Source organism: Anser brachyrhynchus (assembly GCF_964034855.1).
Source record: "Anser brachyrhynchus genome assembly, chromosome: 3".
Classification (NCBI taxonomy): Eukaryota; Metazoa; Chordata; class Aves; order Anseriformes; family Anatidae; genus Anser; species Anser brachyrhynchus.
In genome coordinates this window covers 50,285,721-50,308,617 of record NC_137696.1, presented here as the reverse complement: position 1 = coordinate 50,308,617, position 22,897 = coordinate 50,285,721, and the positions used below count along the sequence as shown (strand labels likewise).

The following is a 22,897-nucleotide window of genomic DNA, read 5'->3' as shown; positions in this document are numbered from 1 at the left end:
CAGCTCCAAAGTCAGTTGCATTTTCCTAGTAGGTGACCAGCACTGACTGCATGCCCCGAGGCTTATCTTCTGCAAACTGTTCGGAGCACAGCAGCTTGCAGCACTGACCGTTTGCCAGCGCACAGCGACAGCAGCTTGCAGAAGCCGACTGCCTGTTGCTGCGTCCTCGCGAAGGCTGCTCACCTCTGCGGGCATCCAGTCCTGGCTGATCATTCACTGGAGGACGGAGCTCAGAACTCAGGAAGGCAGGACCTGTCACCTCGGACTTGAGGCACCAGTCAGATTCCCCAGCGTGAGGCTCTGCCCTTTCTGACAGTAGGAACTAGAGCCACAGCTTCCCTGCTGCTGCCAGCTCAGCTGAACCAGGGAGACATCACGGGCACAGGGGCAGAGCTAGTGCACAGGATGCCAGCACTCGGGGCATAGGATTGCTAGGCTGAAGTGTGTTGTGGTCATTTAGCTCCTGCAGCCGTAGTTTAGTGTTGCTGGTTTACCGAGGGAACTGCTTAAGCGTGTGTAGGTATGGTGTAGCTAAGTGTTCTTCTCTTCTTCAAATGCTTTATTTTTAGAGCAAATTGTTTTATCTGAATATAGTTCTTTTTTTACTTTGAACTCTTCAAGTAGTGCTCTTCATATCACAAAGTATATTTGTGCCCAGTGTGACTTTCACAGCCAAATCTAAGGCAAGAAGGCCTTGCCTTTTATCACACGCTCGTTTTTGCTGATTGCAGCGATGTGGAACCAGGTCTGTAGTGAGCAGCCTGTTAGGAGAGTTATTGAGGGTTCTGGCGTGTTTCAAAGTATTCAGTAGCCAGGCTGTGCTATGCAGTCTTAATAATTTATATCCCCATCTAGATACTAATGTTTATATGATGCAATTTGAGTGATTATTGAAGAAAGTAGTGCAGCGAAAGGAGCAGGTAGGCAATCTTGCCTCATTTGTTTTTAACACTGCAAACCTGGGGAAAATCATAGTGTCTTTTTTACTTTGCCTAATCATTTGATTTAACCCTCTGCGTCAGGTTTTCTTCCCTACAATTGGCCATATTTGCAGTATTTCAGCTGGAAAATAAAATGGATAAAGATAAAATGGATAAGATAAAATGGTCTACAAAAACTGATGCCTGTCTATTCTGACACTGTGCTGGAGTCCCTGCCCATTGGACAGTGGAACTCAACTTTTCCTAAGGATTCTGGATTTAATTCCAAATGTGAACTGCAGTTTCTAAAGGTCCATTAAAATTCCTGGTTTTTTGCCTTAATTCTGTACCTCCAAAAAATCAAGAGCTACCTTAACATAAACTGGACAACTCCACATCTCTAAGACCAGAGACGCCAAGAATGTCTAAATCTGTCTTTTTTTTTTCCAAAGTATGAAGGAGTAGTCGCTCCTGTTGCTGAGATACTGTATCTAAAGACCTGCAAAGCTGGCAGCCCGCTTGCTCAGCACTTTCATTCTACATCACAGCTTTTGTCTTGAATTTTCATCTTCGACTATATAACTCCCAATGAAAAAGGTCTATACCACAGCTGCTTGTGCAGCTCAAAACTGAGATTAGTTCTGGGGTAGAATTAAGAAGAGTACAAGGAGTTAGAAGAGCAAGAAGTGGAAACGCTCAAGTTCCAATCTGAGTTGCCAGCTTTCTCATGTCATTTTTACTGTGAATCAGTTCAACCTTGTGCTTGTTTCTTAACTTCCTAGGACTGTTGAAAATGCATCTGAATTTTTGCATCTGGTTATCAGAGGCCTACAGCTACGAGTCAGGCACCCAACGCTAGTGCATGCTCATTCCTCTCGTTCTCATCTGGTTGTTACGTTGACCATAACCACAATTGTCTCTGGGGATAGCTTGGGTAAGTAGGATGTTACTAAAATACTTTGTGAGACAGTTCTTTTTGAAAAACAGCCTGTGGACTTTGAGATTTTCATAGTGGTCTTCTTTCCTTTTTCCAGTGCTTAATATATTCCCTCAGTTCTTTAGCTTCTAAATACCTTCTTAAATAACTGACCAGTTTGATTTCTCAATGCTAATGGTTTTCTTAGAGGCTTTCAGGGAAACTTTTCACTTCACATCTCTTGACTTACAGAGTTCTTGAAGCTTTATAGCATGAAACAACTAATTAAATAAATAGTATCAGTAAGATAGATGCTCAAATAGAGTGGTTAAATCACTTTGTATCATGTATCATATTACTCATGCAAACTTAGCATTATTCATGCAAAGTCTGAGGTGAAGCTAACCGTGTGTTTTAGGGATCAGCATAAGCTGGTGGTGAGAAAACTATTTTTTACCTGCTGCCTTGTAAAAATGTCCATGAAATTTGGAATCTCTTGAACTGTTCGTAACAAGCCACGATAGGAACAGACAATATAGCTGTCCTATTTAGTGCGGCAAAACCTGTATTTCTAATTTTCATTACCACACCAAGATTTACCAGTTTATTGCTTTAGGAATAACTTGGGCTTTGGGGGATTAACTTTGTTTTCTTTTGCTTATGTTGTAATTAGACTCTGTTTCCAGTGCTGTGGTCCGTCTCCTTCATACTCTGCAACAACAATATGGTTTTAGAAAGTGGAAAATATTTAACATTTTTTCCCCTAGATTGCTATCGGAAATTAAACCGACAATATTAGCAAAACAGAACAAACAGTACCCTCGCTTACCTATGGCCCTTGCCAAAAGACACAGTTACTTCAGATGTTGCAGCTCTAACGTTCCAGATGTTAGCTCTGTCCAGTTCCAGATTCTTGTCAATCAGATGTTCTAAACACAGAGTGTTCACACCACTAGCACACCAGCTATCTTGTCTAGTCCAGGCTTCCCTTTGCCCTTTCTAATTGCTGTCACCCTCCTACACTGTGTCGTCTGGCAACAAAACTCCATAGACACCTCTGGTTCGAGGTGAATGCAGACTCAGGCTTTCAGCTTATAGCACATGGATGAAGGTGAGCAAGGTGAGCAACACAGGGGAGGAAAGCAGCACTGCAAATGGGATCTCTGCAGCAGTTTGACACTGCATTCTGTCTATTTAAAAGGAGCAATTCCTGATTTACAATCCAGGTGCAATTGTCAAATATCTCAAAACTGGAGATCTAAGTCACTAAATAAAAAGTCTCTGATGAGTTCTGCACTGAAAGCCAGGTTGACAAGCAAGCACTTTTTCAGGTTTGATGAAGGTCTTTTAGCATTTTGTTTCAGTAATATCTACTGTTTGAGGAGAGGAGTTAGTTTTCTTCTTCATCTCAAACTGAAGAGGACTGAGAACACTTATTTTTACACTGGTTGTCCTGAAGCCATTTATTTTGTGTAAACCAACACCCCTGCCCAGTCTACAGAGTGAACAGCTAGCTTGGGTATTAGCAACAGCCGAGCTGGAGAGGTACAGAGCTCTACAACCCAGTTCAGTCTCCTTTTTAAGTGTGTTTTTTTTTTTAATTTAAGTTTTGTAGCTGTGAACTTTCTGCTATTGCAACTAGACTCTTAAGTCCTCGAGAGAGTCTCTTGTCTCTATTACCTATAGCAGAGGGTGTGCCTTTTTTCCTTATATGTCTTTCCTCACAAAAGAGAGGGTGGGCAGATGAAAAAAAACAATGAAGGAAAAAAACCTGTTTAGGGAAAGCCATTTTGCACACATTCTTCCTAAGCTGATGTCACAGCAGCTTTTCCAGAGAACCTGTCTTCCTCCTCCTTCCCGGCAGACAGAGGAAGCCAGATGCTGCTGCTAAGGAAGAGGAAGGATATGAAGAGGCAGCAGTTGGGATATGATGGCTGAAGGAGGTCCAGAGGGAACTAAAGCAAAAGACAGAACAGAAGAGGCAGGATGAACTTTTTCCTTTTTTCTTTTCTTCCCCCCAGAGCACCGGCAGAGAATGTTTCAAATGCTGAGAAACAGATTTCGGAACTTACTGCTCCCAAGCATCCAAAATCACACTTTGTTTGTAGTCAGTCTAAAACATGAAAAAGTGCCTCTTTAAAGTCCTTAATGGACTCCTGTTCCTTGTCTTCCGTGTTGAAGTGCAAACTGTGAGAATATTGTATACAATACAACCTACACCAAGTCTTGTTACCAACTGGTATAATCTGTTTGATAAGAAAAACCTTAAATAAGATATAAAAAGCTCTTCAGCCTGCCCATGCCATTGACTCTGACTCATATAATGCTTTAGTTAGGATAGCCTGATATTGTACTTCCCCCATTGATGCCCCACTTCTTTCCCCATCTCGATTTCCAGTGCCAATATGAAGCTCTCGTTTGTTTTTTCCATTAACCAGGTACTTCATGGGAAGACGAACAAATCAATCAGAGACTAAATAAAGAGTTTTCCTGCACCTATCCACAAAAAGCAAGAGAGAATAGATCCACCTCTTCTTCCAGAGCCTCTTCCCCAGCACAGCTTGAAGCAACTGAGAAACCGAAGCAAGTCAAAACCAGACTGCAGCTGGTGGATCTGGCGGGTAGCGAGTGTGTCGGTAAGCAAACACGTCCGTTTCTGACAAAGCTGTTAGGAATGATGGGCATGGATCCTCCCACACGTGGATTAAAATATTTACATTGAGCTCTTCTGGTAGAAATATGTGCTACCCTGCTTTCACGCAGGGGTGGTTTAAACACAGATCCTGAAATAACAAAGTTTTGAGGCGCGATTGTTCCAGTTTTACACTGATACAGTTTAACAGAAAAGCTGACTGCATAAGCCCGAAATAAGCCCAGGGCAGTTACCCCTGTCATAAGTATATTATTGGTGCGGATTGGTTTTATTAGGCCTGTTTTTCTACTCTGAAAATTACCACGGCTTTGTACAGGAATGCTTAAAGTGCAGAAATTAAATATTACAAATATCTGTAATAATTGATATCACTATTTTTCTGCCTTAGTGTAGAGAAAGTCTTGAAGGAAGAAGGAAGTTAGTGTTGAAAAGATAATATTGCTTTTGTTGTTTCTTCAAAGCTTTTTCTTCCTCCCCCTTCCTCTGTGCACACAATAATTTCAGAAACTTGATTATTTCCTAAAGGACAAGCTTTCTTACCAAGAAAAGCCATGCAGCCAAATGTACCATTCCAGAAATAATGTTTTGAAAACTGAACTAGTATTATGAAAGAGTCCTTTACGTTACTGCCAAGAATTCTTGCTGTTCCTCACTGTTAAACTTTTGTTCTACAGAAAAGCCTAATATAATACATTATTTTTTCATTTGCTCTGAGTGCTGGAAATTGTTTGGTAAACATGTAATTGAGCAATATTGTGTGGGTTTTTCTTCTCTCAGTTCAATCAGGACAAACATTTACTTGGTTTGGGGCTCGGCAGGCTCACTTTCATCAGTATTAGATGTGGTCCAGCACATGTGGTAGACTAACCTCTGCCACTGGCTGCACTGGTGGAGATTTGAAGATGCCGGACTTACTCTGATAAAACCGAGGGCAGCTAGTAACTCGTAATTGTTTTTAAATGTAGACAAATCTAAGTGAGCAGAAGTACAGCAGCCATCACGCTCGTTTAAGATGTGCATCTGCACTTTGGCTTGCTAGTTCCACAGCCGTCCTGATCACTTACACCAGTTCCAAGCTAAGTGATCCTTTTTTTAGCAAACTCAGGCTCAGTTTGAAAGCAGCTAAATGCTTTGGGCAAGTTCATCTGACCAAATACAGAGATGAGTGGTTTAAATGCGTACCCCCCTGACCTATTTGCAGTTTTCTCCTTTACGGTGATAGCTACTCTCTTAGGAGCCCCTCTTCAGTCTAGGGATTGCTGTAAGCAGAGGCCCAAGTCTACAGTCAGTCTGAGATGCATCGTATCTCAGCTTATTGTCCACCCTGTGGCAGGGTTTTCCAAACGGTTTTGCTCTGTGCCTCTCTGCCAAGAGGCTCTACCATTCCAGCCCCATCCTGCCCCACGGTCGCATTTCTACAGCCTTCTCTGCCCAGGCTTCTGTGGCTATTTTTGCTCTTGCCATACTTTCCACATTTGCCTCTTGAACAGGTCTCTTGTTCTCCCGGTTTGGAAAATGCTGCTCTGAAGGGACAACAAGATCCATGGCCTCTCTCTGTACAGCCTCTTTTTCTGCCTGGAGGCAGGACAGAAGGCAGTTAAGAAAACTGCAAGCCCCTTCTGACCCCACCATCAGCTCCGCTTAGCATGGATCCTGCACGCTGGGTAGTGATAAATGATTGCAGATCCACGTGTAGCTCTTCCACTATCCTGAAGAAAGGCTGAACTTGAATAATACGATGCTAAATGCTAATAGTAAGTTTCTCATCCCCAAATGGTAGAGTTAAGGACAGGAGAAATTACTCTCAACTGGACACTCATCCAGACTGATCAATGAGCTGAGCTCGCAGTGCCTTTGTAAACTGGTGCAACTTTGATGAGCAGACAACACCCTTTGCAGTGTTGCTTGAGGGCAGTGTAGTTAGTCACATACCACCATGCTGGGTGGGTGGCAAAAGGGCATCGTTTTCCTGTGTGACCAACTGTAACAAATCATACCGTAAAGAACAGCGTCTTACAGACTTTGGTGAGCGTAAACCTCTCACACGTACGGCTGCTGTACTGTTCGGTTTCTGCAGATAATGCTGTCAGTGCCACGCTTGTTCTTCCTAAGCGTTACAGGCTGGGCAGTTAGCAGTTATAAAAAGTGGTGGAACACACCAGTCTTCTCTCCCAAGGCACCGCGGCCTGGTGTTTTCAAAAGCAGTGTTGTCTTGTCCGACCTTACAGTGTTCCTACTTTCTCAGTTCCCTGTTTGTAGTACATATGGAGCCAAGATGCATTGTACAGCTGGAGAGATCAACTTCAACATGAGGTACTTCAAACCATCTGCAGGCACTGAACCTTCTTTAACCTTCCTTCAGACGAGCAGAAACGCTGCACAATGGGTTAGCGTCTGCAGTAAACAACCGCCGCATCTTGCCTGTGGCATGGGTGGACTGGAAGTCACGGCTCAGAATTTGTGTTTAAAAACATCGTGTCAGAAGTGTGTGATACAGCACCAGAATTTCTCACAGATTACAGTCGAAGCAGCTTTACTTACTCTTACCATTGCCTTTTTCTTGATGTGTTAGGTATGTCTGGAGTGACAGGCGCAGCACTGAGAGAGACGTCCTTCATCAACCGCAGCTTGTCTGCCCTGGCCGACGTCCTTGGAGCAATAGCGGAGCAGCGATCTCACGTCCCCTATCGAAACAGCAAACTCACGCATCTGCTCCAGGACTCTGTAGGTAAGGAAGTATTCTGACTTCTGTTTAACAACGCAGACTTAATTTCCCAATCTTTTCCCCTCCCTTGTTGTGCAAAACCAGAGGATGATCCTGTAGTGACACTCCTCCTGTGTGGGCCTCTGTTCGCAGGAGCGGTGTGACTACACAGCTCTGGGAGTACAGGGAGAGTTCTAAATTTGGCAAAGCCCTCCTGTTTTCCAAGGTTCAGTTTATGAATACATTTAGAATAATCACATCTCTACCACGACAGTGAAGGGTAATGATTGCACTTCACTGGTGTTTCAGCTCATGTACAGTCTCAAGTTAAGCTTCAGTCTTTATTACTACAGCGTGCAGTCATGCATTTGCACGTTCCTTAATATTGGGCCCTGAAGCCTTAACACAAAGGAGGGAGACTCCAGAACATATGCATGGTACAGTGCTACAGCTTTTTTGTATCTGGGTCACCCCTTCCTCTCTAGCTCCTCCTCTATGCAGAAATAATTTTAAAGCAAGTGGAATTCCCGCAGTACTGTTGGATCGGTGTCAGTCCACGCACTGGTCCGTTCCTCTTCTGCCGGAAAGCATCAGTCCTTGTGCTTTTAGTCTCCAGTTCAAAGCTTTGGCAGCGACTGAGGTAATAGCTCTGCAGAGTTTCTAAAAGACTATGCACTATGCTTGAACTTCTAATTTCACCTAGTGCTAGCATCCATCCTGTGAAAGGGGAAAGCCAAAGAAACAAGTCTAGGAGCTAAGCTGTGTGGGCACCGAGCCTGGTTTTAACCTTGTCTGGTGCATGACCTGGGTGACACTGTTTAGACAAAGAGTTGAAAGTGGCAATTTCCTTGTTTGCTTAATCATTCTCTGAACCTTTAGTAAATCTGTTTTGCTTTTTTGTCACAAAGCTGACAAACAAATGTCACACAAAGACGACCCTGAATTTGCAAGCATTTGACAAAGCTTAATGAGGTGTCCAGACCTTAAGGTACATGCAGACTAACTGATGATGCTCTAAGGGAAAAAAAATCTACATTACAAGTGTTTGTCCTACTGAAATGATGATCCTACATCATATTGCTAGACATAAGCTTCATTTTAAGGAGTTGCCTGTTTTCAGTAGCCTTCCTCATGTTGTCTTCTGCTTCATAAAAGCACTGGCAGCCTGTGCTGGTCGCTATGTACATCAGTACATTACTGGCGCATAACTTACTGAAAATAACGAGATAAATGAGCATGTTTGGGCTTTTTTCTGCTTCCAGGAGGCGATGCCAAACTGCTGCTGATGCTGTGCATCTCTCCTGACCAGAAGTACTTGACAGAATCTCTGCAGTCTCTGGGATTTGGAACTCGTGCTCGGCAAGTTCAGAGAGGACAGATCAAGAAAAAAAATCTCCCAGTGCAGAGTAAAGCAAAATAAAACCTAAGACTCCCATGGATTAAAGTATTATTAATGAGTTCCTCAGGCTGAAATGTATATCGTTGTCCTAAAGGCATTCTTTTAGATGTCAACTGCCAGATAAAATAAACAATCCTCAACATGGCATTAGTAAGCCATAAACCTGCTGATAATGTTCTAGCTCCAAAGATAATAACAAGAATTGACAACAGCTACCAGCCATGGTAGACTCTCATAGAAATAAATCAGGCTTTCTTAGGAAAGCTACTTCAAGACATGGTTTTGGTGATGTGTTTCCTTTAGGCAAGTAAGTAGAACTAAGTCAACAGACCCCTGATTTAGGACGGCTCGCTTCTGAAAGGCCAAGGCTGCCTTCTGTTTTCTCAGTAGAAGACAGGAGTCTGAATAGCATTCCAGTGCCTCAGAGCAGCAAATGAAATACTTCCTCACAGCTTACATTAAAATGAGACACACCATCATGGCTTGCTCTTCTGTCTCGCACCGATGGGGTCATTCCCAGTGCACTGTTGACAGGTAGGAGGGTAAGGGACCCATCAGCTGTACCGAATGGAGCTCTGCTCTCTGGTTTTAGGTATGAAATAACAGCACTAGCGAGATGGAGAAAAAGGAGTAAGGCTATAGCTGCTATCCCTCTGGAATGGAGCTTGGGAAGCAAGTGGGGGGTCACACAGCTTTCTGAAAACACACTCAGGTTAAATGGTTGGAGCAAATCCCAGCAATGCTGGGTTCACTGTGACTACAGCTTTGCCTGTTGTTTTTGTTTGTTTGCTCACTCCATGAGTGCTGAAGGACCCAGAACTACAGCTCCTAATGGCTAACGGGACCTAACTCCTACAACCATTTCAGTAGCAGTCTTGCTTGTTGTTTCAGTTGCAGTGCTGAAGTTAGCCACACCACAACACTGCAGCTGTCTGCACACTCTAAAAGCGTAAATACATGCCTCCCATCTATCAGATGAATAAAACACCAAGAACCCAGCTCAAGATAGGGTGCTTGTCATCCTCAAGAGGCTTTTACACTCATTCACCAATAGTGAAACAACATCGCATGGGGTTTGTGAATGAAGTTATATGGACAGACGTTTCAGGGAAACTTAGGCAAGATGAGAAGTGATTCTGAGATGAGTAGGTGCATTCAAATAACAGCTGATGCGTTTTATGCACTGCTTTATAGCTCAGCAGAGGCCTCAGGATTCACTTTGAGTTTTTACCTCCAGCAATCACTCTGCCTCTAGCCTGGGAGAAAGGTCAGCAGAAGGTCACTGCAAGAAGGCTTAAGTTGCAGTGGCCTGCCCAAAAGGCTGGAGTTTACAGCACTCCAAGTCGCTTAACCTTCACAAGCATAAATATTTATCCAGAAATTATATAGCATACTATTATCGGAATTTCACCCTTGAATATATAACAGCTGCTGTGTTGCATGCGGTGCTCTGGTGCTCAGAACATTGGCATTGCAACTTGGAGAGCTGTAATAATACTTGTTTTCCTAAATAATGTCATGAGGTTAAAAATGCCTCAACTTTACCCGATTCCAGCAGTAGCAGAAAACGAATCTGGACACGGGACCTTATAAAGCTGAACGGTCACTAAAGGAATCTCAGATAAAAAAAGTGTCAGACTGAGGAATGTCAGCCTGTTAAATGAAATGGAGGAGCAGACATCTTCAAGCTTGCCCTAATCCCATGACAAGGCTACTAAATCAGCCAGGATTAGAGCTCTGAAAGTGGTTAAGTGACATGAGAGGGCTAGCTGAATCCACCAGCATCTCTAAGGTCCTCCAATATTTTTGAGGATTTTGCACTAAGTGTTGCATGTAACTTGTTGTGAACTGTGCTTGCTTTTCTGGAGTTGCTCTCTAAAACTTGGCCTTTATCTATCATCTGTGTGACAGGGAAAAAACTGCCATCCCTATTGTTAAAGCTGAGAAATAAAACCTTTAAATATCAGCAAATACCAAAAGTTTAAGTTTCTACATTAACATAAACCCTGCCAAATTGTGCATATGCAGCATTCCCTATTCCTGTTTTCCTTTCCAGTGTAGCATATTACTCCCTGGCCTACGCAGTGAAGCGTACAGGCTATGCAGGGCAGCACTGTTAATATTTTGCTCTAAGAACTTTCAGTTTTGGAATTTCCTGGGTTACAGGGACTTGATTTCTTAATCCCAGCGTCAGCTTCGATGAACTGAAGGAAAGAAGGGCAAAAGTTGCAAGGGCAAAATGGCTTTTCTCTGGTACCTGCGTTCTGTATCGCACCTTGCACTGTCCCCTTGCCTGCTGCAATATAGGCTGCAAAACAGGCACCACACAGCTGCTACCCGCTGAACTGGACTTCAGATGCTGCTCTAGAATTTATTCTGCCTTTTGCCTTGCCCTGCTGGTGAGCTGAGCAAACTATGCGAGCAACAGCAGCTAGCTGCCTGCACCCCTTCTCAGACCGTTATGCAAACCACAGGGCACACAAGGGAATTTGGCCCTGAGAATATTTCGGCATTTGAGTTTAGCATCACGTTGGCCAAGGAGCAAATGGTGTGTAGCCTGATGAGCTCAGCAGCTGCTGGGAGGCCCCTACTCATGCCCTGGCGTGAAGGGAAGCAGCCCTCACCTCCTCGTCTCCTACTCGCACGGCCTCTGACTCACCAGCTGAGCGCCCTCCAGAAAAGCAGAACGTCTGGATCCGGGTTGGAGACGAAGAACTGGAGCTCACGTCTTGCCCCACGCAGGAGGTTGTCCAGCTCGTAGGACTTTCTGCAGATCTGGAGATGGGGTGCGGGAAGTGGGGCCCTGCCGGCCCAGTCCCCAGGTCCTAACACCAGCAAGCGTTTACCTAGGGTAAAGAATATGGACATGCAGACACACAGACCCGTACAAAGTCAGCAGAAGTCTAGACATAGCACCAGACAAAGGCTTTCAAAGTACAAGCCCAAAATACAGCCCAGAAGTTTGGTGCCCACATTGGATTTATCCTCACAGATGTAACTCACCACCTCCAGTTGTTGGTTCCCCTTGCAATCAAAGGAAAGGGATCAATGGGACAGAGCCACTTTCAGCAGCCCTTCCTGGTCCTGAGAGCAAGTCCAGGCCACCGGTTTCATGTCCCCTTCATGCCGGGCAGCTCACCTGACTGCAGGAGCTGCCTCAGGCACAGCACGTGGCCCCCGGGCTGTAAATTCACGCTGCAGCTCCCTACACCCTCTGCGGAGAAGCCACTGAGCTTCCCCCTGACCTGGGAGTGCTCCGAGCAGCAGAGAGCAGGGAAGAGACTTGATTTGCAAACGAGCACAATTGCTTAACAGTGCTGCAGCTCATCACAGGGTTAAAGAAATCAATCAATAAATAAAAGCGGTAATTAAACCCGCCAGCACCTCTGGCCAAGTCTGAAACGAAACCTCGACCTATGCTGAAGTTTGAATGTTATATATTCAATTTCCATGTGTGGCTTCATGCCTTGGCAGCAGCCACACCACAAAGAGAGGCTGCTCAGGCTAGGAAAACCATAATTAGCATTGGAAGGGTCACAAAAATGTTTAATTTGTTATTAAATAGTCATCATTGCCGACTCCATTTGACGAAGAGCTTTTCCAAACCTCTGCAGAAGGCACAGGCAAGAAGGAAGAGGTTATTGGGAAAGGCTTTCAGCTCCTGCTGTGGGCAAGCAGTCACAAGCCGACGGGCCTGCGACCCCTCTGCCACCAGAGGAAGCAGGAGCAGTGTCTACAGGCAGAGGAAAGACAGGCCCTGGGGGCAGGAAGGCTGAACGTACCCCGGCCTCTCACAAGCCCTGCGTGGCTTTTGAGCAATGTATTAAAAATAGCCCAGCCAGACAGCAACGCGAGCCACACGCCATACAAAGGAGGGCAGAGGGTGATCTAATTGAAGGGCGTGAGCGAGGGGAATTGTTGCCTAGGATCTTTTCCTTTCCCTACATCCATTTTAACAAAGCAAGATTTTAATCTTGCAGCGTATTCGGTTTCTAAATAAGAGAGACAAAATCTGTGAGAGAAGTTGAGCTTTTTTGAATTCATGTACGAATCTGCCTGGGGGGAGCAGACAGCTGCATTCAGTTTTGTTTATTCGGATTCATCTTTAATAAAAGGCACGGTGCCAGCGGTCTTGACTGAGGTTGGCAATGTGTCCAAACAATCAGCGTCCTAAAACTGCGCTCGGCTGGTCCTTGGTGACATTCAGGGGCGAGCACAGTGCAGGGTGCCGGGGGGCGGCGAGAGGGAAGGCCGCAAGCTGCGGGGCACCGCAGCACCTGCCTGGTTTCGGCAGGAGCCTCGCATGTCGCAGGAACCGCGTGGGCAACGCGGGGAGTGCTAAAACCAGCTGATAATGCACCGCTGTGCTCTACTGCAAATCCCTCCCTGAGCTCTTGGACGAGGTTTTATACAGGCTGTTTAACAGCCTCCTTACCTCATGATACGAATCCTTTCCACCTGCGCTTTTACCTGAGATCTCCCATAAACAGAAGGGATGAGCCCTTTCCCAACACCCAGCAGTCTGGGACAGATCAGACAAAGCATTTGGAAGAGGAGTCCCAAACACAAGACTCAAATAACTTGCTGTAATGCCCCAAATCCACCTCATGTATGCGGTATGACATCCCTAAAAACTTGGAGATTAGCCTCAGAAGTCCTGCTGCAATGCTGAAGTGCCCAAGGACGTCCATCCGCATGTCAGTACTAACAGCGCAAACATCAGGGCCTAAACACCACAAGAGGAGAACTGCAGAGCTCCAGCTATAATAACAAGTATTTAGCAACAGCCTTGATAAGAAACAACAGGGGAAAAACCCAGGCCACGGTTAGTTACCAAACTCCAGGAACAAGAGATCTGCGCAGCCTGTCCACAGACTGCAGGCTGAAAATTAGCCCTCTTCTTATCTCCCTGGGGAGCCAAAGTGAAGCCAAGTTGTCAGCCCCTTGTTCCCCCAGCTCCTCTGGCTTCATGCTTGGCAGCACCTCCTCCAACACGTGTCCCCTCTCGCCCTTTTTCTGCAACATGAAATTACTGCCCTGGCAGGGCTGAGCCAGTGCCCAGCAGTTCACTTAGAGGCAAGCACCAGAGGCGTGTTATTCCCTCTCATTTTCCTCTGGACTGCACTAAATGGTTTCTTCCCTCTTCTAAACAAAGAAGAAAAAAAAAACAGCAAAAAAAAAAAAACCACACCGCTATAAAAAGCTCTGGAAGCCATGGCAGAGGCTTTGAAGGTCCAAAAGGCAGAAGATGATATTTCCTCCCTCATGTCAAGGGGCAGGAAGAGATGGCAATGCCTGATCACAGCAAGCTGTACCTGCACCTTCAGCAGCACCAGGTCTTGCATTTCCCCCCGAACAAGGAGAGAGGACTTGTAGATACTCCATGAAGCAACTCACAACAGCCACTTTCTGGACATGGAGTACAAGCCATAGGCCAACATTTTTTTCCAGTATGGACAGGTTTTAGCTAATCCTTTCTACCCCAGTCACAGAAATCCTGTCACACCAAAACATCACAACCCCGGGATGCCATCACAGCACACGGTGACCCCAAAACACTGGCTTCCCGGGCAGGACAAGGTGTCTACGCAGATTGGCAGAGACCTGTTGTCTGGGGACGCGTGGCTGTCTCCACCACGCCATTAAATTACATACACCACCGACACGGCCACTAACCCCGTCCAGCACCGGGGCCCACACACAGGAGCTGCTCCCTCAGAGCACTGCTGGTTGGGCCCAGCTGGGGCTGCCATGGACACAACCAGGCACAACAGCACATGGGAAGGGACGGGACGGGACAGGATGGATGTGACAGGATTGCCCTTAGCAAGCCATGGCCCCCGGGCAGCTCACCCACTGGGCCACACCACCAGAAGCCGCTGGTGACTCACCTGCTGGTGGGTCTGCGAGGACCTCCGCCTTTCCCCAGCTCTTCTCCGCAGAGGAGAGATGGTTTCCTCTGCACTGATTGTGCTCACCTGTGGCACCCGCCCCCTGGACCTGCTCCCAGCTGTGCCAAGGCATCTGCCAAGCGGCCAGGAGCCCTCCCTGCCCCTGGGCAGTGGGGCGCAGCTCAGGGCCACCTGCAAACCTCGAGCTCCTCCAGGCCCAGGGTGTTACCTCTGAAGCAGCTCTCCCCGCTGCCACCATGCTCTGTGTTTTATCTGTGTGTTCTCTGGATGAGAAATTGCACTTGGAGCCGTGTGGGCATCTGCCTGGTATTACCGAGGCTGCTCGGAGTCTGAGGGACTGCAGCGATGAAGCTGGGCCAGAGCAGTGGTAGCAGCGCCTGGGGCAGCAGCTTTGGGCCCTTCTTAAAGCTTGCTACCCTTAAAGGCGTGGGGTTGTCTGAAAGCTTGCCCAGAGCTCTGGTAACGTCCACAGAAAGCCACACACATGAGCTCCTACTCTCTGTTGGGCTGCAGGACCAGAAAAAAAGGATAAAGCCAGCAGGATGGCTGCAGGGCTCTCCCTTCACATGCTCGCCCCCACCCTGTGTTTTTCAGAAGTAATTCTGCTTTGGCTCTCAAAGTGGTTTGTGTTGAAGCAGATTGAAAAGTTTCGTGCCCTCTCTATTATTGGTAGTGCAAACATTAAGCAAAATTGCATCCAGCTGCTCCCACAGCAAATCCTGCTGCTCAGCTACTGCTGCAGGATAGGGCCAGCTGAATGCACATGCACAGAGCCAGGTGGGGACTGCAGCTCTCCAGAGGTGAGAGACAAACTCCTGGTGCTCACACACGTGACCTCAAGGTATTCCCCAAGTGTCAGTTTGGTTCTTGACATCCAAAAATATGCACGTATATTGGGCTTCTGGATGTTCTCTAAACACATCTCAGTGCATCAGCACTTTAAAAGCAGGATTATGGCAGCCCTCTGTTCACGTCTGGCTAGAAGGACCATGAGCAGAACGTTTGCATTAGCCATAGATCATCTGGGCAGAAAACCCCTCGTGGCCCCAGCAATACTCAGAGCAGGGGATGGGGCACTGCCAGTGCTGCTGGCCCCGCAATGCAGAGCGCTCAGGAGCCGCTTCAGCAGAGTCTGCGTGGTGTCTGTCCGCAGCTCCTGCTTCCTGCCATCAGACCTGGGGTAAAGCTCCCCCACACACCTACAGCAAGCAATTTAATGCTAAATATAGGAGCGCAACCCACAGGCCAGACAAGAAAGATTTCAATACCTCGGCCAGGAACAACAACAAACTGCACTGCCTCTTACTTCCAGTGGTGGGTAAGCGCGGATGCCACAGCAGCAGGCAAAGAGCCGTCTCACTGTCATCCCTGGGTGCCAAATTACACACCGAGGACAGAAGAACACCTGGCTTCCTACAGCGTGTGGTTTTGCTCACAGATCCCCATCGCCCGAGCACAGACCAGCACATCCTCACCACACCGGTGCCTGCAGCAGTTGCAGCAAAGGGAACCGGGAGGCGTCCCAGCGGCACAACCCTGGGCTGAGCTTCAGGGCCAAGGATGGATGCTCCTGTGTGTGATCCCTCCCTGGGAGGGGATGCTTTTGGACACAGGTGTGACACTCGGGCCTGAGGTGGCCCAGCAGGAGGGCACTGGAGCCTGCACCTGGTAAGGAGCAGGGAACGACCGCTGTCTCCCCAGTACTCAGTGGCGTTTTCCTCTTGGGGGGCTGAGACTTAGGACCTGTAGCACACGCTGCATCCAGTTATCTCACTGGAAAAATAAGGACTTGTATAAATTGTGAGATTTAAAATAAAAACGTGGGGCAAGTATTTCCAGGAATAAAAATCAAGTGGAGTTGTAAAAGCCCACAGCTACGCTCTTCAACAGCAGTCTACCAGGAAGGCTAAACATCACTTCCAGAGCCAGGCTCGGGGCCCGGCCGAGGGACCGAGGGGGCAGCGCAGCCCGGAGCGCCGCCGCCAGCCCCCCTCAGGCGCTGGGCTCCGCCCTGGCCCCGGGCGGCCCCCGCCGCGCTCCTCGGGCGCCGCCCCGCGCCCCGGCCCGGCGCTGCCGCCTCACGGCGCCGCCTCGGCCGGGAGGGGGCGGCCCGGCCCCGGCCACGGCGCCGGCTCCGGCATGGCCGCGTGTGTCGGCTCCGCTGCCCCGGGGGCATCGCTTCTTGCTCCAAAGTGCTGTCTGTCGGAACACCTTTAGCTTCCCGGAGCTCACTGCTCTCACTCAGCCCCAAACTCCCCCTCAGTCAGCCTTAGCACAACACGCTTTGCTTAGACGTCCTCAGGCCTTACCTCCGAGGACCTCCTGCGCTCGGTGTGCCTCAGCACCCATCGGGTGCTGCACCAAAGCGTCCCAGTCCCTTGCTGTGTTGCTTCATTCCTCCTGCATGCGGGATTTGCCGGTGCCATGAGAAGTCCTGTCTTCACAGACCGGCTCTCATATATATTCCAGGCAGCAGCATCCACATTAGCAGGCAAAAAGGTGCTACCACTCCATTACTTGTCCAGTGAAGCAAAAGAGAAACGACAAAGCCCTTGTGAGGCGGGTTGCTTAATATTTGACTATTATTTAAGTTTACCTCCATAAAAAACTCTGTTACCAAGCCCCTTAGCCAAAGTTGTGCGAGCCTCTTGTCCTCGAGTACATATGAAGTAGGTACACAGCACGTCCTCAAAAGGGGTGTGAAGTACAAGGGGGAAAAGTTGCAAGACTAGGGGCAACACTATACAATTGAAGCACATTTAAAAAAATACCTTTTTTAAACAAACCAAAAAACAAAACACTAGCTTTAGCAGTCTATAACATAGCCGGGGAAAAGGAGAAAAAGAATTTGCACATAAACTCCAGCCAGCAAGCTCCTTTGAGAAGAGATGTGAATAGCTATACTGGGGCACTCCTTCAGAGATTTTATGTCCCAAGAAAAGCAAAACTTTCCTTTCCCCACGCCAGACACTAGGCCGGCAGGTTAGGTGACTTTCAGCAGAGCTCTTCGGCAGCGCTTTGCATCACATGTGCTGGTGTGCTTGTCCCCAGATGCAGCCCCCAGGGGGATGCTGACAGGAGCTCTCTGCACCCTTGGGAGTTGTCCACACGCTGTTTTCTCGACCAACCACTGCGAGCAGCTTAACGTGTCCCGTGTCTCATTACTTAGATTCAGCCCCCAGCAGTGCTCCAGCTGACTCCAACCGGCTGGACTGGGTCCTCAAGGTATGACAGAGGCCCCTCTGGCAACTTGCTGCCGAGGCTGGCAGGGAAGAAAAGGAGTTGTTCCAGTGACTGCAGTGTTTATGGTTTTCCACTGGAAGCTGAGCTCATGCATGGGTTACTGTCCAGCAGCACATTCATTTCCACAACCTATCTATCTCAAATGGAAGACATTACTGACATCCACCTCTTGGAAGGAAAGAAATTTGTATATACAACTACCTTTTTCTGTCAATACTTTATTGCAGGTGTACATATACTTTTTTTTTTAAACAAGAAATTCCTTTCATAGAAAGGAGAAACTTTTACCATTAAAATAGAGTGATTATACCACGAGTATATTACAAATATATACAAATATTGGCAGCTAGTTTCTAACATCAGCTGGTAAATGCTTACATGTTACCCTCTACCAATCTAATCAAACCAAAATAATAAAAGAAAGACAAAAAAAATCTACTACTAGCAGGAACATTTTTTCCATATGAATACAAAAACTTGCATAATGGATATTCACAGTGCTTGTAAGGTATTCATTGATTCATTCGCAGTCTACACACACAAAAAAAGTCTCCCCGTCACACACATTTGTGACTTACAGTGCTGGGGGAAGCTGCGTAGACCACTGAATGAAGACAGACTTGGAGCGTTTGCCTTCCTCACCAGCCATGAATAAATACAGGGAATCCCCATGTACATACAAGGCAATGGAGATTCATGCAAGAGCCGATTACACTGCTGTCAGGCACTGGTATATTTTGTGAACCAGCAACACCAGGACTGCAGCATTTCACCAGTTCTAGTTAATGTTTGGTAGCTGTGAAAAGAAAATACCAAGCGGCTTAATGGTTAATAAACACTTCAGTAAACTGGTCAGGCTGAGGCAGGCATGACTGTGATTGTCTTTGAGACAAATGTGCATGGATGCGAGCACGTGGAACACATGCCTGTTTTGTGACACCTTTCCAAATAATGATACCTGCTGAATTTTAGAGCCGTCCCTCCAGCTCTGCGGCAGGTGCAAGAGCAAAGCTGCTCCCTGCAGCACTGCCACCTTCCTCCTGGTTCTTGGAGGTGCCCATCTCCCACAGCTTATGGCCAAATAGGTCCCAGGTATCAGAGAAGTCTTGACTGGACTGTTCACAAGCAGCCAGATGTCCTTTCACCATTTAGGTCCACTTAGGAGAGCTTTTTTTTTGATACTGTAAATTCAGGTACTTCAGGTAGTCTAAAGGTATTTTGGCTTTGCTTGCAAGGATGGAAAAAAGGCTATGGTGAACACACACATAATCGTTCATTAAGAGAAGAAAGAACAGCGTGATCAAAGAGGGCACAGTCAATTAAGCTGTGGTTACAGTGAGTTGTGTCCATCATTCATTCATTCAAACATACGGCTAAGAGTTTGTGCTAGATTCGTCTACGAGGATGTACAGCCACTGATGTCACTTCAGCAAATACAGGTGCATCTGGTGGCCTGATGTTGTCTCTACACCGCATTCGCTTGCATAGAAACAGTGAGATGACAGACCACAGATTTGCTATTTTGACAGTGTACAGGAATGCAATTCACCAGACAACTGCTAAGCCTGTCAAAGCAGCAGCTTGAGCCCTCCCTCGTTGTGGTCTGACTTCCTTCCTTTCCCAAAGCAGCCATCTTCATCTTCTGATTGATCAACACTGTACAACATACGTCCCCAATCAGCACAACAGCATCATTCGGCTTCTAGTTTGCCATAAAAAACAGTTAGTGTCCACCTGCTGTCCAAAGCAGGTTACGTATGGATCTAAGTACAAGCTTCCCAAATGTTGGGAATTGATGGGGAAGGGGTAGAACAGCGGGGGAAGACAGGGAACGAAATCAAAAAACTATACATTTATTTGGATGTAACAGGGCAGCAGGGTGTTTTCCACACCAGACAAATGCCTTAATCAAACAGCATAATTACAGCTATTTTCCTGGCAAGAGCCAGCATGGCCAGCTCCACAGGACTCAAAATCACCCAATAAAATACCCCCGGTTCGATCTCCCCCGTGCCTCCATCATCACAGGCCCTACAGCATCGCTCACGCACACCTGCGTGACCCATGCAGGACAAAGTTGAACACAGCCACTAGGAACTTTGCCTATCCAAAGCGACTTTCTCCAGTCCACACTTGCCCCCCAACGCAGAGTAAAAAAATCTAAGGAATAGTTTTATGAAAAATAAAGAAAAGAACAACATAAAAAGTATGATTCAACTTAATGGGTGATCATGCCCGGACAAATTCTCCAGTCACACTCCTGTCTTCAAGAGCCAGTCATCTAGTGCTCTTATTTGTCCTCTGTAAGCTCACAGATGTCTGTTTGTTTCATCCCTTCCCCCATCTCTCTCCCATGGATATAGGGATTTATTTACCAATCTATACCATGGCAGTAGTAGAGACAGCTGACAGACAGTTCCATTTGTTGCATTAAAAAATAAAATAAAACACAGAACCTACATTGTATTTGGCTGGATGCTTACATCAAAACAAAACAACAACAACAAAAAACAAAACAAGAAAAACTCGTGGCAGAGCAAGTTTTGCTCCCAGTAAAGCAAACAGGCAACTTCTGTGCATTACAATCAGAAAAGGCTAGACTTTTCCATACACAGACATCCAAATACGCTCAGAGTATATCCTGGCCTGACAGCTGCTGGCAGTGTTGCAGCAGCACAAGCTCAAGACAACCAAACTATTTGTATAGTAGCATTAACATAAATGGACCACAAGAGAAAAGCAGGAAGCTAAACAGCCATGGACCTTGTAAATATCTTTCTGATAAATCAATTCAGACACAAGGTTTGTTTCACCAGCTCAGTATCAATTTTGGTCCAGTTTTGGGTTGTTTTGTGGGTTTTTTTGGTCACTACTAATGGTGCAGCCCACTTCCATTTTCTGCTTACCAGACCCTCCCAATGCCAACATTAAGTGCTACACTCCAGCTGATTTGCCCTGTAGTCAGGTCTGCAGAAGCGATGCCACTTACTGATTACGGAGTTGAGTAACAAAGCTGCCCAATCTCCTACAAGACCCAGTGACATCACACGTGTTAATGAGGTATATATTTCCATGGTGTGCTGTTTCCTGGTATGGAAGAGCTCCAATCTCATTACACCACGAACTCCTCTGGCAGCTGGTCCTCTCCCAGCAGATCCAAGGAGAGGCAGTTCATGGATCGCTTCCCGTAAAGGGCAGACTTGGTTTTGCAGTCCGCTGTGGAATAAACGCAGCCGTAGATAGACAGCTTATCCTCCAGGCTGCAGCCGAACGTGTAGCTGTGGGACGTGTCCGAAGATAGCGTGGCACTCAGTGGCGGGTGCCGGTGCTGGTAAAGGCGGATGTCATCCAAACTCTGGCTGTGCTGGTCCGTGCAGCTCCTGCCTTTGGGCGATTTGACCTGCCAGTTCAGTAAGATGCACGTGAATAACAATAATGAGCTCAGACACTGCCTAAGGATGCTGGCTACGCATGCTTCAAATTTTCCAAATTGTTCTTCCACTCCTTCAAACAGCCCCACCAGCCTTCTGAAGGATATTGGCTTAATGAAGAAGCTATGAAGTATTAAGGAATGACAAGTGTGTTCCGCCACCCTGCCTCACTGCACCAGATCCTAATCTCTACACACCATGTCCTCTGCATCAAGTACAGTGGACAAAACACTGGACAGGTATTAACAACATCTGAACAACCTGACACTTACACTGACTGCACGGTTCTGCTAATACGTGCATCAAAAAAGTACCCCAACTGTTTGAACACACCAAGATGAAGCTACTTGAAGTCTCAGGAGCTGAAAGGAAAGTTGAGAGCAACCATGCAAATTAATGGGTTAGCATCCAAAATTCACTAAGTGCAACATATACTTTAGTCTACATAACATTGCTCAGAAATGAAGACGACAAGAGCAACAAAGCAGCAGTAATTCCCAGAGAAAGGTGTCACGCTACACAAGCTGTTGTGATGTGGCCTCTAGAGAGGCATTACTGACCATCCAAGACATTTCCAACTTCCCCACCTGTTTTTTCTTGCTCTCTGTCTTGATAATCAGCTTCTACATGCTAATTTTAATATTAAGCCGAGACACTTCTGTTAGCACCACAGGGAAGCGCCTCCCAGTACTAAGTCTCTCACCTACACTGGATGGGAATTAGAAAACTACTCTGAGGAAATCCGTGTTGGCTCAGCTGTGCTCTCAGAAACAGGCATACACTGCATGGTCCATCCAACACTAAGCAAATACAGTATTTGATGTGTACAAGTGCCATCAGGGGGAAGAGATGTCTCTTAATTGCTTAAGCAGTCCTGTGCTGATCGGAAACACTCTTATAAAACAGATGCCTCCCGATCAATTAACGGCCTAAGTGTGTGTTGGTGAAAGCATTAACATAAAACCAGTACTTTAAACAAGATGCCTGCTCTTTGCCTTACTGTCTTAAGTCATTCAACTCAAATTCAGAAATAATTACTTTATGATTTGTACTGCACAGCGTTCAGCTTTAGAAATAAAAGCTTGGTTATTTTTTCCACCTCTTACAGCACTTAACAGAGTACTTTGCTGATAAGTGAAAATTCCTTATCATTTTTGACTGGGTCCAGTAAGAAGCATGAGAAGTGAAAAAAAGTCTTAAAGTGATTGAAGTCCTTGTTCAGAAAAAAATCTAGGAGTATAGGGCAAAAGGATGAATAGATTTTTAAAATTCTTTTAGCAGATAAGGCTAATGTGGATCAAGAAAGAAAACTAGAGCCAGAGGCTTTTTTTTTTTTACATAAAGAAACTAAACATTTCCACCCCTGCGGATACAAGCTCAAAAAGATATTGTTTGGCCTTAAAAAGACAACTTAATAAGCTTTTTCCAAAGTCCAACTTACGATATGACATATTTTACCATATATAGTTGTCTTTTCTCAAGGGTTGGATGAAAATAAAATGTTGACAACAAAGACTTCAGCATACACATAGTATAATCACACAAATGATAGCAATTAGAGCTTGAGCATCTGGTTTTGCTCTGATGTGAGCTCCTTCTGGCTTCAGGAGCAGGAAGATGATCAAGTTTGCAACCCACATCCAAACTGCATGGATGGTCTTGGCTCTACGTTGTGCTGAAAATTTGCAAGTGGTTTATTTTCCATTTCCTGTCTGGAAG

General features: G+C 46.3%; 3 protein-coding genes across 15 annotated transcripts in view; 1 reads left to right on the top strand and 2 right to left on the bottom strand.

The window, feature by feature from the left end:
• Positions 1 to 10,563, top strand: part of KIF25 (kinesin family member 25) — a 43,353-nt gene extending 32,790 nt beyond the window's left edge. For all 5 annotated transcript variants that reach the window (XM_080584000.1, XM_080584002.1, XM_080584001.1 and 2 more), the window contains 4 exons: positions 1,703 to 1,854; positions 4,275 to 4,472; positions 7,062 to 7,217; positions 8,456 to 10,563. In XM_080584000.1, the coding sequence (XP_080440126.1) occupies positions 1,703 to 1,854; positions 4,275 to 4,472; positions 7,062 to 7,217; positions 8,456 to 8,613 (664 nt within the window). In that variant the 3' untranslated portion in view covers positions 8,614 to 10,563. The remainder of the gene's footprint in view (positions 1 to 1,702; positions 1,855 to 4,274; positions 4,473 to 7,061; positions 7,218 to 8,455) is intronic.
• On the bottom strand, positions 7,225 to 17,803 carry LOC308191532 (uncharacterized protein; the record flags this gene model as incomplete). 5 transcript variants are annotated; one of them, XM_080584009.1, is made up of 3 exons in its annotated part: positions 14,484 to 17,803; positions 11,252 to 11,438; positions 7,225 to 7,910 (listed from the first exon to the last, which is right to left on the bottom strand). In XM_080584009.1, the coding sequence occupies exons 1-3, from the start codon at positions 14,740 to 14,742 to the stop codon at positions 7,889 to 7,891; spliced, it is 468 nt and encodes a 155-aa protein (XP_080440135.1). In that variant the 5' UTR covers positions 14,743 to 17,803. The 5 variants fall into 5 exon arrangements, 3 of the variants coding, with proteins under 3 accessions (XP_080440135.1, XP_080440136.1, XP_080440134.1); XM_080584010.1 differs by lacking the exon at positions 7,225 to 7,910 and adding an exon at positions 9,014 to 9,200 and having other exon boundaries at positions 16,814 to 17,803; XM_080584008.1 differs by lacking the exon at positions 7,225 to 7,910 and adding an exon at positions 10,689 to 10,796.
• Positions 17,804 to 17,949: 146 nt separating this feature from the next.
• The window catches only part of FRMD1 (FERM domain containing 1), a 39,693-nt gene continuing 34,745 nt past the window's right edge, over positions 17,950 to 22,897 (bottom strand). For all 5 annotated transcript variants that reach the window (XM_080583995.1, XM_080583997.1, XM_080583996.1 and 2 more), the window contains one exon: positions 17,950 to 21,147. In XM_080583995.1, the coding sequence (XP_080440121.1) occupies positions 20,860 to 21,147 (288 nt within the window). In that variant the 3' untranslated portion in view covers positions 17,950 to 20,859. The remainder of the gene's footprint in view (positions 21,148 to 22,897) is intronic.